This window comes from Orycteropus afer, unplaced genomic scaffold (assembly GCF_000298275.1).
Source record: "Orycteropus afer afer isolate SDZICR_OR568_19922 unplaced genomic scaffold, OryAfe1.0 scaffold00123, whole genome shotgun sequence".
Taxonomy (NCBI): Eukaryota; Metazoa; Chordata; class Mammalia; order Tubulidentata; family Orycteropodidae; genus Orycteropus; species Orycteropus afer.
The window spans coordinates 5413803-5428754 of record NW_006921710.1 but is presented as its reverse complement, the minus strand read 5'-3'; the positions used below and the strand labels follow the sequence as shown (position 1 = coordinate 5428754).

Sequence of the window (14952 nt, the reverse complement as noted above, 5' to 3'; positions counted from 1 at the left end):
TCAGGAAACAGATGCAGTGCTGGAAGAGCTCACTTGGCTATGCCAAGACATTTGGAAGACAGCTACCTGGCCAACCGACTGGAAGAGATCCATATTTGTGCCCATTCAAAAGAAAGGTGATCCAACAGAATGCAGAAATTTTCAAACAATATCATTAGTAAAATTTTGCAGAAGATAATGCAATAATGGTTGTGGTAGCACATTGACAGAGAACTACCAGAAAAGCTGGATTCAGAAGAGGACGTGGAATGAGGAATGTCATTGTCGATGTCAGATGGGTCTTGGATGAAAACAAAGAATACCAGAAAGATGTTTACCTGTTTTATTGACTATACAAAGGCCTTAGACTATGTGGATCATAATAAATTATGGATAACATTGGGAAGAATGGTAATTCCAGAACACTTAATTGTGCTCATGTGGTAATAGACCAAGAGGCAGTGATTTGAACAGAACAAGGGGATACTGTATGGTTTAAAATCAGGAAAGGTATGCTTCAGGGTTGTATCCTCTTACTGTATTTACTTAATCTGTATGTTGAGCAAATAATCTGAGAAACTGGACTATATGAAGAAGAACATGTCATCAGGATTGGAGGAAGACTCATTAACAACTTGCAATAAGCAGATGACACAACCTTGCTTGCTGAAAGCAAAGAGGGCTTGAAGCACTTACTGATGAAGATCAAAGACTGCAGACTTCTGTATGGATTACACCTCAACATAAAGAAAATAAAATTCCTCACAATTGGACCAAGAAACCACATCATGATAAATGGAAGAAATATTGAAGTTGTCAAGGATTTAATTTGACTTGAATCCACAATCAATGCCCATGGAAGCAGTAGTCAAGAAATAGAACCATGTATTGCATTGGGCAAATCTGCTGCAAAAGACCCCTTTAAAGAGTTAAAAAGCAAAGAGGTCACTGTGAAGATTCAGGTGCCTGACCCAAGCCATGTTATTTTCAACAGTCTCATGCACGCAAAAGCTGAATAATGAGTAAGGAATACCAAAGAATGGATGCATTTTAATTATGGTGCTGGTGAAGAATATTGAATATACCATGGAGTACCAGAATGAACAAATGTGTCTTGGAGGAAGTGTAGCCAGAATGCTCCTTATAGGTGAGGATGGCTAGACTTCACCAGACATTCTTTGGACCTGTTGTTAACAGGAGAGGCCAAACCCTGGAGAAGGGCATCATGCTTGGGAGAGGGTTAGCAAAAAAGAGGGAAGACCTTCAATGAGATGGATTGACACAGTGGCTGCAACAATGGGTTCAAACATAGCAATGATTGTGAGGATGGTGAGGATTGGGTAGTGTTTCCTTCTGTTGTACATAAGGTCACTATGAGTTGGAACTGACTCGATGGTACCTAACAACAAGGACAACAACAACAATATTACTGAAAGGATTATATAATGGAAAGATAGTGTGTAGCACAGCCCTCTATTTTGTATTCCCTGCTCTAACCCACCACTTACACACTGCCAGACTGACTTTCCCAACAGGATGCTTTAGGCTGTTCTAATATGATACTTCATCGTTAGCTGCTCACACTCCATCATTACGTCCCCAGATCTTCCCCATTATCCCTGACTCTCCATTCACCACCTCCCACTGATAATAACATTTATCTCCTGCCTCCATCAGATGGCCCTGACCCAGCTCTGAAGCATACCCTTCTGACATTTGTTTTTATCAGCTTTTTCTGTTTGGAGAATCAGTGCCTCTTCCCCATCACATGTGGTTCTGTTAGGACCGTCTGCACCCGACAGGAAAAGTGAGGTAGGTATGTCAGTCAGCAAGACCAATCATGATTCCCCATCACATTGTCTCCAGTGACTGACCCTAGGTGGTGGGCATATGATTCCCCATCACATTGTCTCCAGTGACTGACCCTAGGTGGTGGGCATATGATTCCCCATCACATTGTCTCCAGTGACTGACACTAGGTGGTGGGCATGTGACCCAGCAGAGTCAATCAAAATACTATATAGTTGTCGAGAAAGAGCATTCTTTTGGATCTCAAGATAAGGAATGGTACACAAGGGGAAACCAGCACCTATCTTCACACCATGTAGACACAGCCTGTTTATGGCAAGAATGAGGACAACTTCTAAAGAGATGTAGAGACAAGCAGCACTGAAAGAGGGACTGAGAGACAGTCTTACCAACACTGTATGGGACCTCCGGATCCAGCCACGTCTAGATTTCTACCCCTGGGTTTCCTAGTTGCATTAGCCAGTGATTCCCACCTTTGACTAATCTTGGCAGGGTTTTGAGTTGAGTATCCTGTTACTGGCAACCCAATCTTCATGACTGAAATGAATGCATGACTGTGCCAAGTAGGAACCTGCAGCACATTATCCCATTTAACAAATAATTCTGAAGGTTCTGAGCCAGGAACTGTGCTGGGCATGGCGTTCACACTGCTTGGGATCCATGTCCTCCTTGATCTGGTACCGGCACCTAGACTGGTCTTGCAGGACTCTCCCTACCCACCAAATATAGCCTTGGTAGTACTGTTAATCACCTGCCAATCTCCCTGTCCCCAAGGAGTTGGGACATAGGACTTAAGATGGCCACTCTGTCTTAGAATCCAGGGCTTTGTACTGTGAGCATAGGGATACAGAGAAGGAGATCAGCCAGGATGGGTTGATCACCCTGATGGCAGTGCTCTGGAAAGGCCAGCCAGCCTGTTCCCCGAGCCCTTGAGCTGGTCTGGTGCACATCTCTCCTGAGGCCTGGAAGACCAGCTTGCCTGGTTCTGTGAGCCCTGTTACTCCTAAGGTTATCTAAAGCAGCTTAACTGGTCCAGGGGTCCAGACTGATCCCTGCCTTCAGGGGTTCACATCTTCCTGGGAGAGAAATAAAAAAGTTAATTACACTAAGGCAGGTGTGGGTTCATTGCAGGTCAGCATCTTTGAGATGTTGCGATCACCCACAACATTCTTGCCCAGAAACGTGCTCCCCAAGCATCTTCCCATCTGCCACTGACATTGAGCATCACGTACAGATCTATTAGTCCACAGGATGATTCGGTTCCTGTTAGAAGTCATATTCCTTACAGAGAATCAATAAAATGGCTTTCTAATTTAGATATCAAGTCTACCTTTGGAAAGGTGAGTCATCTCTGAGGACAATTGACGAAACATGATTTCTTCATCTGTGAAACAGAAGACTGCACCCTGGGCTATAGAATGTTTCGAAGTCCTGCCTAGCCTCCCTCCTTCCCTTCCATTCATCCAGCAAGTTGATGTGCCAGGCTCTGTGCAGTATGCTGGGCCACAACAGGTCTCTGACCTAGCACAGTCTAATGGGAGAGGCTGCCAAGGCAGTGCTGGCCCCTGGAGATGACATAATGAGATAAATGCTGTGATGGGATGATTAGGTTTAGCTGGGCAAAGTAGAGGTGGAATGTGTTCAGGACACAGCAAATGGCACGAGTCAGGGCTGGGGAGCTAGAGAGCCTGGCACATTTGGGGAATCTCATTTTTCCCTCCTTTACTATGGTAACCTTGAGGCATTCTTATCTGTAAAATGGATTCAAACCCACCAGCCACTCCTCAGAAGGAAGACTGGAGAATCTATTTCCATAGAGATACCTCCTTGGAAACCCAAGGAGGGGTCACTATGAGTTGAATCGACTCCACTGTAGTGAGTGAGTTTTTTTTTATGAAGATTATACTGAGGAAGTAGAATGTACACAGAGCCCTTAGCACAGGGCCTGGCACATAAATAAAGGCTGTTGGTATCATCCTTTTTTCCTCCCGGATACTGACTACCTACCAGAATCCAAAGCTCCCAATGCCTTTCCTGCTCAGTGGCCCAGTGACCAGAGGATGGGGGTGAGTCACATACAGGGGAGAGAGAGGCCTGGCCCAGTTCCCTGTTCAAGGAGAAGAAGAGAGCTAAGCCCCATGAAGAGGGTGGGAGAGGAGCCAGAATGCTCTGTTTCTAGAATGTTTTATCAAGTCCTGATGCTTCCCAATAAAAACAAAAAACAAAACAAAACAAAAACCCATTGCCATCAAGTTGATTCTGACTCACAGCAACCCCCAGTGGGTTTCCAAAGCAGTAAATCTTGATGGAAGTAGATCGCCTCATCTTCCTTCTGTGGGGCAGCTGGCAGGCTTGAACCGCCAACCTTCTGGTTAGCAGTCAAGTGCTGTAGGCACTGCGCCACCAGCGCTCCCTGATAGTGGGTCTCATTTACCCTCATGTAGAGATAAAATGCGGGAGCTCTGGTAGCATAGTGGCTAAGACACTTGCCTGCTAACCAGATGGCTGGCGGTTCAAACCCACCAGCCACTCCTCGGAAGGAAGGTTGGGCAATCCTACTTCCGTAGTGATACTGCCTCGGAAACCCAAGGAGGGGTCGCTATGAGTCGGGGCCGACTCGACGGCACATAACAACAACAACAACAGAGATAAAATGCACACTCTCATGTGGCCTGTGAGGAATGTAACCATGTAATTTATTATTCCACCTTTGAACATGGAAGAAAGTACTGTTAATGACACTGGGATGACAGGTCTAAGCTACAACGGTGCTGGGCTGAGCCAGTCTGGTCACCTCACATGATTTGGCCCCAGCTACTTTTCCTGCTCACTCCCTTGTTCCTTCACTTAGCTGCAGCCACACGGATGCTTCACTGTTCTCGCTGCGAGGTCCTTTGCCCAGCAGGGCCCTCTGTCTAAGATGCTCTTTCCACAGGTCCCTAGGGCCAGGCTTAGCAGCCTCATCTTTCCACTGATTCAGCTCAGCCATCTCCTCTAGTGAGAAGACCGTGCTGTCTTGTACCTGACACCTGCTCTTCCCTCTCCCTGAAGCACTGTTGCCCAGCAAACTAGCTTCCTTGACCCCCAACACATACCCACTACCTGCAGGAGGGGCCTTCTCTGTCCTCCTCTCCCCCAACATGCCACATGTTGTTGTTGCTATGTGCCGTCGAGTCGGACCCGACTCATAGCGACCCCTCCTTGGGTTTCCGAGGCAGTATCACTACGGAAGTAGATTGCCCCATGTTCCTTCCGAGGAGTGGCTGGTGGGTTTGAACCACCAGCCTTCTGGTCAGCAGTCAAGTGCTTTAGGCACTACACTACCAGAGCTCCCAAACATGCCACATATTGGGTCATAATCTTCTATTTAACATCCATCTCCATCACCAGACTCAGACATCCTGGGCAAGGCCCCATTGGTTCAGGTGACAGCTGTACTCAAGGGAACAAGTACTTCATCCCGTTCTGCCACCTGTTTCTAGCCTGCAGTTGATTGGCCCTGTGGCTGGGCACACAAACCGATTGAACATACACATCCCTCCCTGCCACAGAATTACCCACACTCAAAGCCCACTGCTGGAGCAAGCCCAGGCCTCCCTCCTCACCCTGGAAGCCAGGCTAGGTACCCCCATCCCTTCATTAAAAAACACGCTCTGCTCCTCTGCACTTTGCACAAAAAAATGTATTTCTGTGACACCCCAAATTACAGACAGTTACCGGGCCCCAGGTGGTGAAGCAATGTGAGATGAGCTCACTGGGTCTGGCGCAAGCCAGATGAGCGTGGAAGAGACAGGGAGATGCGGCCCATCTGCCAAGCTGGGGACATGGATGGGGCAGCTACCACCTTCCCGACTGTTGGGGGGAGGCTACAGGAGAAAGGGCCAGTTGCCTCTCCCCAGAGGCTGCAAACCTAGCCAGTTCCACCTGGAGGCAGAAATGCTAGGAGAACCCAAAAACAGGACCAGGGAAGGAGGTGGGAAGAAGAAACATTTCCCAAGGGCTGCCTTCTGGGTCAGCTCTGCTCCCCAGGCCCACTCATTCTGGGTGGGCCTCATTCACCACCCATCTGTCCCAGTGAGAAGCAGTTCAGAATTACACAAGATAGAGACACATCTGTGGCTCACACTTCTCTGAAACACAGCACAGAGGTTTCTAAGGTAAAGCTGCAGGGCAGAGCGGGAGCAGGGGCATAGGGGACGCAAGTGGTGCTGGCAAGGTGTTCTGGGTGCTGGTCTGGAGGCATATCTGCCTGTCGCCACAGTGAAAGGCTGGCATGTAAGGGGGACCACCTACTTCCGAGAGAGGTAGGGGTCCTCTCAGCAGCAGGGCAGGCAGGGGCGAGTATGGCAGGCTCAGTTCTGCTGGTGGGAGTGCCTGGGCACCTTGGGTGTTTGCAGGCAGATGAGGGGCCCTGGAGTGAGGGAGCAAGCCCCTGGCCCCAGAAGGTGCTGACTTCCAGGCTGGGGGCAGGTTCTGGATATGTTTGGCAGAAGGGGCAGTCGAACCTGCCCTTGAATTCTAACCATCCCTGGGGTGGGGCCTTCAGCAGCCTGGGACCTGGTGGGAGACTAGGAGGTAGCCTCCATAGCAGCATGGCCTCAGGCAGGCCTGGTTAGAGAGCAGCAGGGCTACAGTAGGCCCCGCTCCTTGTGGGTCCTCTGGGGCTAGGGCTGCCCAGACCAAGGCCTAGGAACAGCTCAATTTCTTGCCCCAGACGGCTCACAGTTGGGAGCACCAAGGCTTCTGGGAGACCCAGTGGGGTTAGTTTTAATCTCCAAACCCTACCAGCTGAGCTGAGGAGCCCAGAGGGGGTTCTCAGGCTTTGGTGGGCAGGTTGGGGTCCTGGAATGGGCTGTAAAAGGCCTGCTGCTTCTCATAATAGGAAGCAAGGGCAACATCTGATTTTACTGGGAAAGGACCAGACACTCACAATGTCATAGGCGTTTAGCCTGATTGGGGTAGGAGTGAGTGTGACAGTGATGAAGGCTTTGAATTTGGGCTTGAGAATGGCCAAGGAAGCTGCAGAGACTCAGGGAGAGTTTCTTTTGTTTTTGTACAGAAATCATACACACAAAACTTCACACTTCCTAACCACCAAAAGAAAAAAAAATATATATATATATATAACATATATATATATATAATATATATATCTCACTAATGTTAAGGAAAAGCGTCGGTTGTGCAAAAGTTCCCCCATGCCTCTTCTTCTTGTGGGAGGCTCCCTGGAAGGGGGTCTTCCAGCTGGGTTGCTTGAGAGCGCTTCCTCCTGGCCTTGAGGTCCAGAGCAATGGCAGCCGTGGGGGCAGAGGCCTCTATCTGGATGTGTCCATGTTCTCTTCTTTAAAGTTACTGCAGTGCTCAATCACCTTCCTGGAGACAATAGGGAGAGAGGACTGGAGGGTAGGCCCAGGCCTGGGGTGATCAAGTAGCTGGGTGAGCAAAAGTTAACAATGACATTGACATTGACTGAGATCATGCCTATAAAGGGGCCAGCAGAGTGGCCAGCAAGTGCACCAGGAAATGGTTACCTGTGGCCATGAATAGCCATCAACCTGTGCTCTTCTGGTTCTTCCCCATGTGCCCCTCCTCCTGCCCCTCAGTCCTAGAGTATCTATGGTTAGGGGGTCTCCTAAACCATCTCAGGCCTGACCTCCAAATCCCTTTTGGTCTTTTCTTTAGCAGCATCTTCTTCTCTGTTTTCCCACTCCCCTAGGTGTTTTTCTTCCCCAAAGTCCACTAGTGGTCCCCACATCAGTCACTTAGAGAATCTAGATCACAGAGATTCACCCAGAGATCCTGATTCAGCAGCAGGTCTGGGGTAGGGCTGGGGAAGCTGTAGCATTCGGGAACCACCACTCATGCTCAGAGTGAGTCTATTGCCCACTCCAGACTGACCCCTGGAACCACTACCCCATGACTGTCAAGTGTCACCCTAGATGGCCAGCCTTCCCATTCAGTACTACACCTCTGGGGAAGGGGAGATTCACTGCAGCCTCAAGGCACTGAAGAAGTGGCCCAGTGCCTTTCAGGAAGTAAGGGATGGTTGGAAGGAGGGCAGAGAGTTGTGGGCAAGTGGAAAGTCTTCTCCTCTGTGTCCTTTCAAGTACTACCCACATGACAAAATGTCATGCAAACCTTGCTGTCAAACAGGATGACCAATTCAGATATACATTTCAGGTCTTAGAAAAATGTCTACCGTCACTGGGATATGTTACTGGTCAGCTTTACTCAGTGCTTCTCAAATTTCTGGGAATACATGTTATAAAAAAGAATATTCCCAGGCCCACTGGCAAAGAAAGCCTAGGGAGTGAAGCCTGTACGTTTTGGAAATCTTTCCAGGTGATTCTTTAGAGAGATTAAATTTGTGAACCACTCATTTTACCTTTCTCAATCATATATATGTTTTGCTGTTTGCAATTAATTTCTACACAGTGCCTTTTGCTGAAAATAACAGCAGAGTCAGCCAATGCACCCCCACTCAGGGAGCTGTTGACTGTAGAAGCTCTACAAACCCCTCTTTCACATCACTTTTTATTCTACACTGTAGAATAGTTTTAGAACTATGACAAAAGTTTATTGGGGTAAATTTAACTACTGTGTCTTCTAGACTGGATCCCAAACAAAGCAAGTTAGTTTCTGCTGATTCTGACATGTGTCCCTGAGTCTCTCTAGTGCACTGATTGATGCTACATTCAGGCCCAATGCGATTTTGTCTAAAACCACACAGTAATGAAAAGTCTAACAACTCTGTTGTGTCAGTGACTTTCACATTCAGAAACTCACACTTTGCCCTGTTTTGATCTCTATATTTTACCACACTGTGTCCTCTCCTTAGCTGGAATGTCTCTGGCCAAAAGTAATAAAATATTCTCACCTGGTATGCTAATGCCCAGTAATGAGAGGATGGAATTTGTTAGGAATAAAAGAAAAACTAAGCTTACAAATTAGAGCAACAGTGTACCATTCAGAGCTTGATTATCTAGTTTCTGGCCACACAGTGGCCAAAATGACATTCAAGGAGTCCCCAGCTGGACATCAATATACTGTCCACCTCCACACTCCACCCCAAGCTCCCCCTGGGAATTTCAGCCACTCCTAATCACCACAGGTATCCCTCAATTCTCCACTGTGTCCTTCAAGTCACCCAAATCAAGGTGCCAAGTAGAAACACACTGCCTATCTCTTACCGGGCCATTTCCTTGGTCTCCTGCCGTGCAGTCACCATCTTGATCATGTCCCTCAGAAGTGGCATCCCGCCTTCTTTGATCAGCAGGGGGCAGTATTTGTCCGCTGTAGGGTAGGGGCAGAGGGGCACACGTTACCAGGATGGGTCTTCTAGCAGCCTGGGGCCTGGAAACCCAAGCTTGCCCTGAGGACCACTTCCTAAAGGAGAAGGATGAGGATGCCTGGGCAAAGGGCTTCACCTGGGGGTGAAGCCCGTTTACTCAGCTGTGTGGGCCGTCCATCAGCAGAGAAGTGGGTGGTGAGGATGTGGACAGCGGTCTTCCCTACTGTGGCTTGGAGCTGCTGCGTTTGTTTTATAGATCTCACCCTAGAGAAAGTATCACCCAGACTAGTGGCTCTTTGACATGACAGTCATCTGAGCTTTTGTAAAAATACAGATTCCTACAGTTTGTCCCCAGGTAGTTGGATTCAACAGATCCAAGAACCTATGTTTCTTTGTATCTGCATTTATTTAATTTGTATTTTTAACAAAACACCACCAGGTGATTCTGGTGACCAGCCAGGCTGGAGATCAATGACTGAGAGATGGTAACTTAGTGGAACCACCATGCCTTCCTAACTGGTTGGTTTCACATTTACCCCCCAGCAAAGAACATTCTAGTGCTCAGCATCTAGGGCTTTATAGGCCACAGAGAACACAGGCGTCTTTATTCAGACTTCCAGCAGCATTATGCAAAAGGAGTTATTTTGATAATTTCCATTTGTATTTCTGAACTTCAGTTCAGAGATGTGAAGTAATTCATGCAAAGTCACCCCAGAGGCGTGTCTGAGGGATCTCAGCTCAGGGATCCTTCCTCTGTACTATGTGCTGCCTTTTGTTAGTAAGACCATTAACACAGTAATAACAAAAAAAGCTGTTTATTGAACAGGGGGTATGTGCCAGGCACTGCTGTAAGTGCTTTATGTGTCTTATTTCACAACACTCTATGAGGTCCATGCTATTATTATCTCATTTTAAAGAGGAGGAAATTGGGGCAGAGAGAGGTTGAGAAACCCATCCAAAATAACACAGGTGGAGCCAAGTTTCAAATCAGGCAGTCAGCCCCCAGGGGCTATACTCTTAACCATTCTGCCAGTTAACAGGGGCAGTCTCGACAGTCCAGGCACTAGGCTGGACACTTGACATTGGTTCTCTTTTCACATCAACCTTATGAAGTATGGTTATCCCCTCTTAAAAATGAGGAAACCTGCTCCAGGTCACCTAACTGGTGAGGGAGAGAACTGGAGGTCAGACTCGGTCTGCCACCACAACCTCTTAGCACCTTTCTCTCTTCTCCCCCAGAAGCAATTTCTGTGCAAACAGGACAGTTCAGGCTCTTCTGTGTGAGTGTGGGGCTCTCTTTGAGGGTACAAATTAGAGTTGTTTTAAAGTTCTCTCCTGTTCTGATACCTGTTTCCTCAGGACTTAGTTCTTCTCTTTGTTTGGGTTGGTCTTACCCTGTCATGCAGAAAGCTCTCCACTGTGCCTGGTGATTTTTGGCTACCCACTCACACTGAAACAGGAAGCATTATGAAAGCTGTCTGGGAACTCTAGGTGGGCCCTGTTACCTGGTAGACCTGCTTCTTCTAGGCATCCTACAAAGCATAGAAAGGGGAGGCTTTGTTTAAGACACAAGTGCTTACAGCAGGTCTTAGTGCTCCCCTCCTGGACTAAGGCTCCCTGAGGGGAGGGCAAGCCAGCTTTCGGCTGGGAGTCCCCCTGTGTCTGAACAAAGGCAAGTGGATACTCACGGTAGACAGACACAAGGTTGTACAGGGCCCAGGTGGCCCAGTGCTGGCTGACAGGGGAGATACCCTGAGGAAGGAGGCGAAGGATTGGCTCAAAGGACCTGTGAGGAGAGAATCAAGGTCACTTCTGATGCCTGCTGGGGGTGAGGGTAGGGGGAAGTCTCCTTTGTCAGGGTTTCACCTTGCTGAAAGGCCTTAAGGACTAACCATGAGCAGGATACAGAGGAGAAGGGGGCACGGGATCCTTCATCTCTCGGTCAGACTCCTTAACACTTTGGATTCAGACTCCACAAAAAGAGACCCTTGTGACCTTATGAGAGGGTCAAAAGAATGAGCCTGCAAGGGAGGTAGGGCAGATGTAGATTAGGGAGTGCAAAAAGCTAGGGGTCTCAGCGAAGAGTGGGGAGAGGGATAGCTGGGAGACAGAAGTGTGACTGCACTTGTTATAAGGCCCTTCTTGGTCACCTAGAGTCAGGAACCAAAAGCCTGAAGAATACACGAACAAACCCTCTGGTCCAGTTATTCTACTTTCTCCCACCTCAGGAACTAAGGTAACTGGCATGAGAGCAAAGCTACAAGCACAAACCCATTCCTCCCAATGTGGGTTTTCAGCTGACATGTAAATCAGCACAGGACGGCCCGTCCATGCATATGAAGTGACTCAGCTGTTACAAAATGACGAGGAAACCCAAACCTTGCGAGTAGAAATTTAGTCACAGTATACTAAGGACTGATGCCAGCTTGGTTTAAATAAATTAAATCTGTGCATGGGAAACACCTGGAAGGAGAGACGTCTTTGGTGCCTTTGAAGAAACAGTAAGATGCTAACATCTTTAATAGTAAGATGTTCACTTTCAAAGGATGAGAGTATGAATGATTTCTATTTTGTTTCTTTTTATCTGTGTCTTCTCCTTTTTTATCTGTGTCTTCTCCTTTTTTCACAATTAAACAAGTATCAAATGCGTAGTAACTACTCAAAAATTACTTGTAAAGGGCAGGCCTTGGGTGTACACAAGAGCTGATGTGCATGAAAAACGCCCCAGCTGGACACGTAAGTTGTGTGCCTTATGCTCTTCACTGAACGTGGCTTGACCTCAGTAAGTGAGAACAAAAAGCTGGGAGACAGCTAGAAGAAAGGCTAAGGTCTGACCAGACTTTGCTCGAGAGGGGCCTCTTGTCCCACTTCCCTGCCCCATGCCTTCCTCGGATGCACCTGTAATTGATGTTTCTCCGTGAGTTGATATCCCAGCTCTGGATGGCTGCCCACATGCGCTCTTCTACTTCCTCCCGCTGGGGTTCACAGATGTCCCAGGCCTCAGGCCCATCAAACATGATGTGGGAGAGGACACCGCAGGCATTGTAGGAGACCTCAATCCCGTCCGCCTTGCTCTCCAGCAGGTTGCTGCCAGGAAGAAGAGAAAAGTGGAGTCTCGTTCCTCTGGTCCCGCTTCACTCGCTGGATCCCCAACTTACAAACCAGATGCCAGAGGTACTATTTATTTATAGCTTATTATCCACAGTGAGACTACTTTTAAAAGGAATCTAAGGTTGGTTAAGATACAGCTACAAGAAGACAATTTAACATAGAGTTGAAAGAGAAAGAAACCAGAAACCCTGTTAGAGAGGGAAGGAGATATTTATAACAGAAATAGGGGCCAAGAGGAGTTGCTGCAACTGAACACACACAAGCGCTCCCAACATCCCAGCAGCCAATGCAAAAAAGGGAAAAGAGGGGATGAATCAACCTGAAGACGCTGATGAACTGGGAAGTCATCAGCTGGGGCCGCAGCTCCTTCACTTCCGCCACATTTCCCAAGAGTCCTAGCATATTCCGATGCAGTTCCTGTTTCTCTGGGAATTCCTGGCAAAATAAGGGCCATTGCAGTCACATCAGTTAGTACTTATCTACTTGGTGTCTTGTATCATTACCTAAAAGCTTTATGGGCATCTGTCTGGCCGTTCCAGCTAGATACAAGGGATGCAGTATACCCCTGCCATCTTCCAGTGTACCTAGGGTAACAGTGGGTATACATTATAAGGGATTAAAAGGGGGCGGTCCTTGCCACAAAGACAGAGGCTGATGGAGAGCTGATCTATAAAACTGTGGATGGGACAAACATGGTTCTATTTACCAGTGTTCCATGTATCAGTTTAGAGGAAGCCTCACAGCTGAAACTGGAGCAAGAAAAACAGGATGAGTTTTAGTTTTAGTTTTAGGATGAACAGACCTCAGAATTCTGTCCTCCGTCCAGCTGACGTCCCAATGGACCCAATTCAGGGCAGTCTGTGAAATCACTGCTGAGAACGGGGCTGGCTTTCCCTTGGAGGGAGGGCTCCCAGAGAGGACCATCCAGGTTATCTGGCTTAGGGAAGGTCTCTGGAGTTTCTGTTAACAGCACATCCTGGGCTGGGGACCTTGAATCTGCCCCCACTGCCTTTTAGTGAGAACCATGGTAGGAGGTTGTTGGTGGACTTAGTTGGTAGGACAGCTCCGAGACAGAAAAGTGACCCATCTGGTCAAGGAGCTGCTGCTGCCAGAAGCCGGTGCTACCTTCAGGCAGTCCAGGAAGAGCTTCATGCCGTTGAAGTTGAGGAACATCTCGCAGTTGTCGGGCGTCTCATCTGTGATGTTCCACAAAGCGCTCCAGGAAAACTCCATCACCTGGTCGCACTGCAAGGGGGAAGGGAGGGTGGGCTCAGCAAGGCTCACCAGGATGGGTCCTGCAGGCTCCTGGTGCCTAGCGAGGAGGTTCCCTAACAAAATATGGACACCCTCAGGGACAAACCAGTCTCCTCCTAGGGCAGGGGAGGGCAGAGTGGCTCTATGACGAGTCAACTTACTATCTTGTCCAGCAGCTTCTTCTGAATCAGCTTCAGCATGGTCTGTGGGCAGAGAAGAGGGCTTGCTGGGGAAAAAGAACTACCATGTCTCCCAAGAACCCAAGACAGAGGGTCTGGAGAGTCAGTGATTTGATTCCTGGTGACAAGACCAAATCTACACATTTATTTGGCAGATGGTCTGAAGATATTCAATCCATAGACACTTAGTATTTGGCAAAAGACAGCCTGAGTACTTCTCTGGCATGACCACCTGAGGCCTGTGTGACTTTGGGGACAGCTCTCGTCCTCTCTGGGCATCAGCCTCCCCAGTGATAAAATGAGAGGAGGACACTGGATGTTCTCTAGTCCCTCCTCATTCTTTCCTTCCTCTCTTCAGCAATTATTTACCATCTCCCTGTTATGCACAAGGACCTAGGGTAGGAAGTACTGGGGACATAACGATGAAGAAATAAGCTTGGTATCTTTTTCCCTACAGAATTCACAATGAGTGGGGAGCTGACATTAAACAGACAGTCCCTCAAAAATCTATTTAATCCCAACTAAGATGCCATAACAGAGGAACTAAACCTGTCTGAGGAGGCAGAAGTGACTTCTAAAGTGGGATCTAATAAGAGAGACTGACAGGGTCTCTACGTGAAGGAACTCTAAGTACTATTCACTACTAGGAAATTCTTCCTTTTCTCTAGCTTAAATCCTCATGCTTCAGCAAAGTCCCTGCCTCTTCACTGTGAGCCCTCCCCTGACACTCTCCTCCAACACACAGGGTTGTGGAGTATGGTGGGTAAAGGCTCCTAGTGACTGGGTGAGAATTCAGGCAGCAGGGCTATACAGGAAGAAGGGAACAGGGCGGAGGGGCTGCCCAGCCTGTGCGTACCACGACAAAGCCCATCTTGCCCACAGCCTCCTTGTGGTCGTTGTCCACCTGGCAGACCAGGGCGTTGCACAGGTGTACGGCGATGCGCTGGATGGACTCGTCCTGCCGCGTGGGGCTGAGGATGCTGAGCAGGAGCTCATTGACCCGGCGGTACTGGAATTCCAGCTCCTCGGGGATGCTGAAGTTGCAGAGGGTCAGACAGCAATTCCGCTGAACCTGAGCCAGGACAGGAGACAAGTGGGAGGCGTTCAGGTCAGACTCTGGAGCGAGACTGGAGGGGCTCTCTAGAGACATGAGATCATACATATGAGGGCATCCTGGAGGAGAAGATGACAAGGTTTTTTTTTTTTTTTTTAAATTAGGATTTGGGTGAAGATTTACAGAGTAAATACACTTTTTATACAGCAGTTCACATATACTTTGTCTCATGTCATTGACCAAAATTTACAATGCAGCAGCTCCCCTCCCACTTC

The 14952-nt window shown here is 48.1% G+C and overlaps 1 protein-coding gene across 1 annotated transcript in view; it reads right to left on the bottom strand.

The window, feature by feature from the left end:
* Window positions 1-7103: 7103 nt before the first annotated feature.
* Window positions 7104-14952, bottom strand: part of ZER1 (zyg-11 related cell cycle regulator) — a 20192-nt gene continuing 12343 nt past the window's right edge. Inside the window, exons 8-15 of the mRNA XM_007944254.2 lie at window positions 14480-14695; window positions 13606-13647; window positions 13316-13435; window positions 12510-12625; window positions 11978-12166; window positions 10768-10865; window positions 8979-9081; window positions 7104-7161 (exon numbers count right to left, since the gene is read on the bottom strand). Coding sequence (XP_007942445.2) covers window positions 7104-7161; window positions 8979-9081; window positions 10768-10865; window positions 11978-12166; window positions 12510-12625; window positions 13316-13435; window positions 13606-13647; window positions 14480-14695 — 942 coding nt within the window. The remainder of the gene's footprint in view (window positions 7162-8978; window positions 9082-10767; window positions 10866-11977; window positions 12167-12509; window positions 12626-13315; window positions 13436-13605; window positions 13648-14479; window positions 14696-14952) is intronic.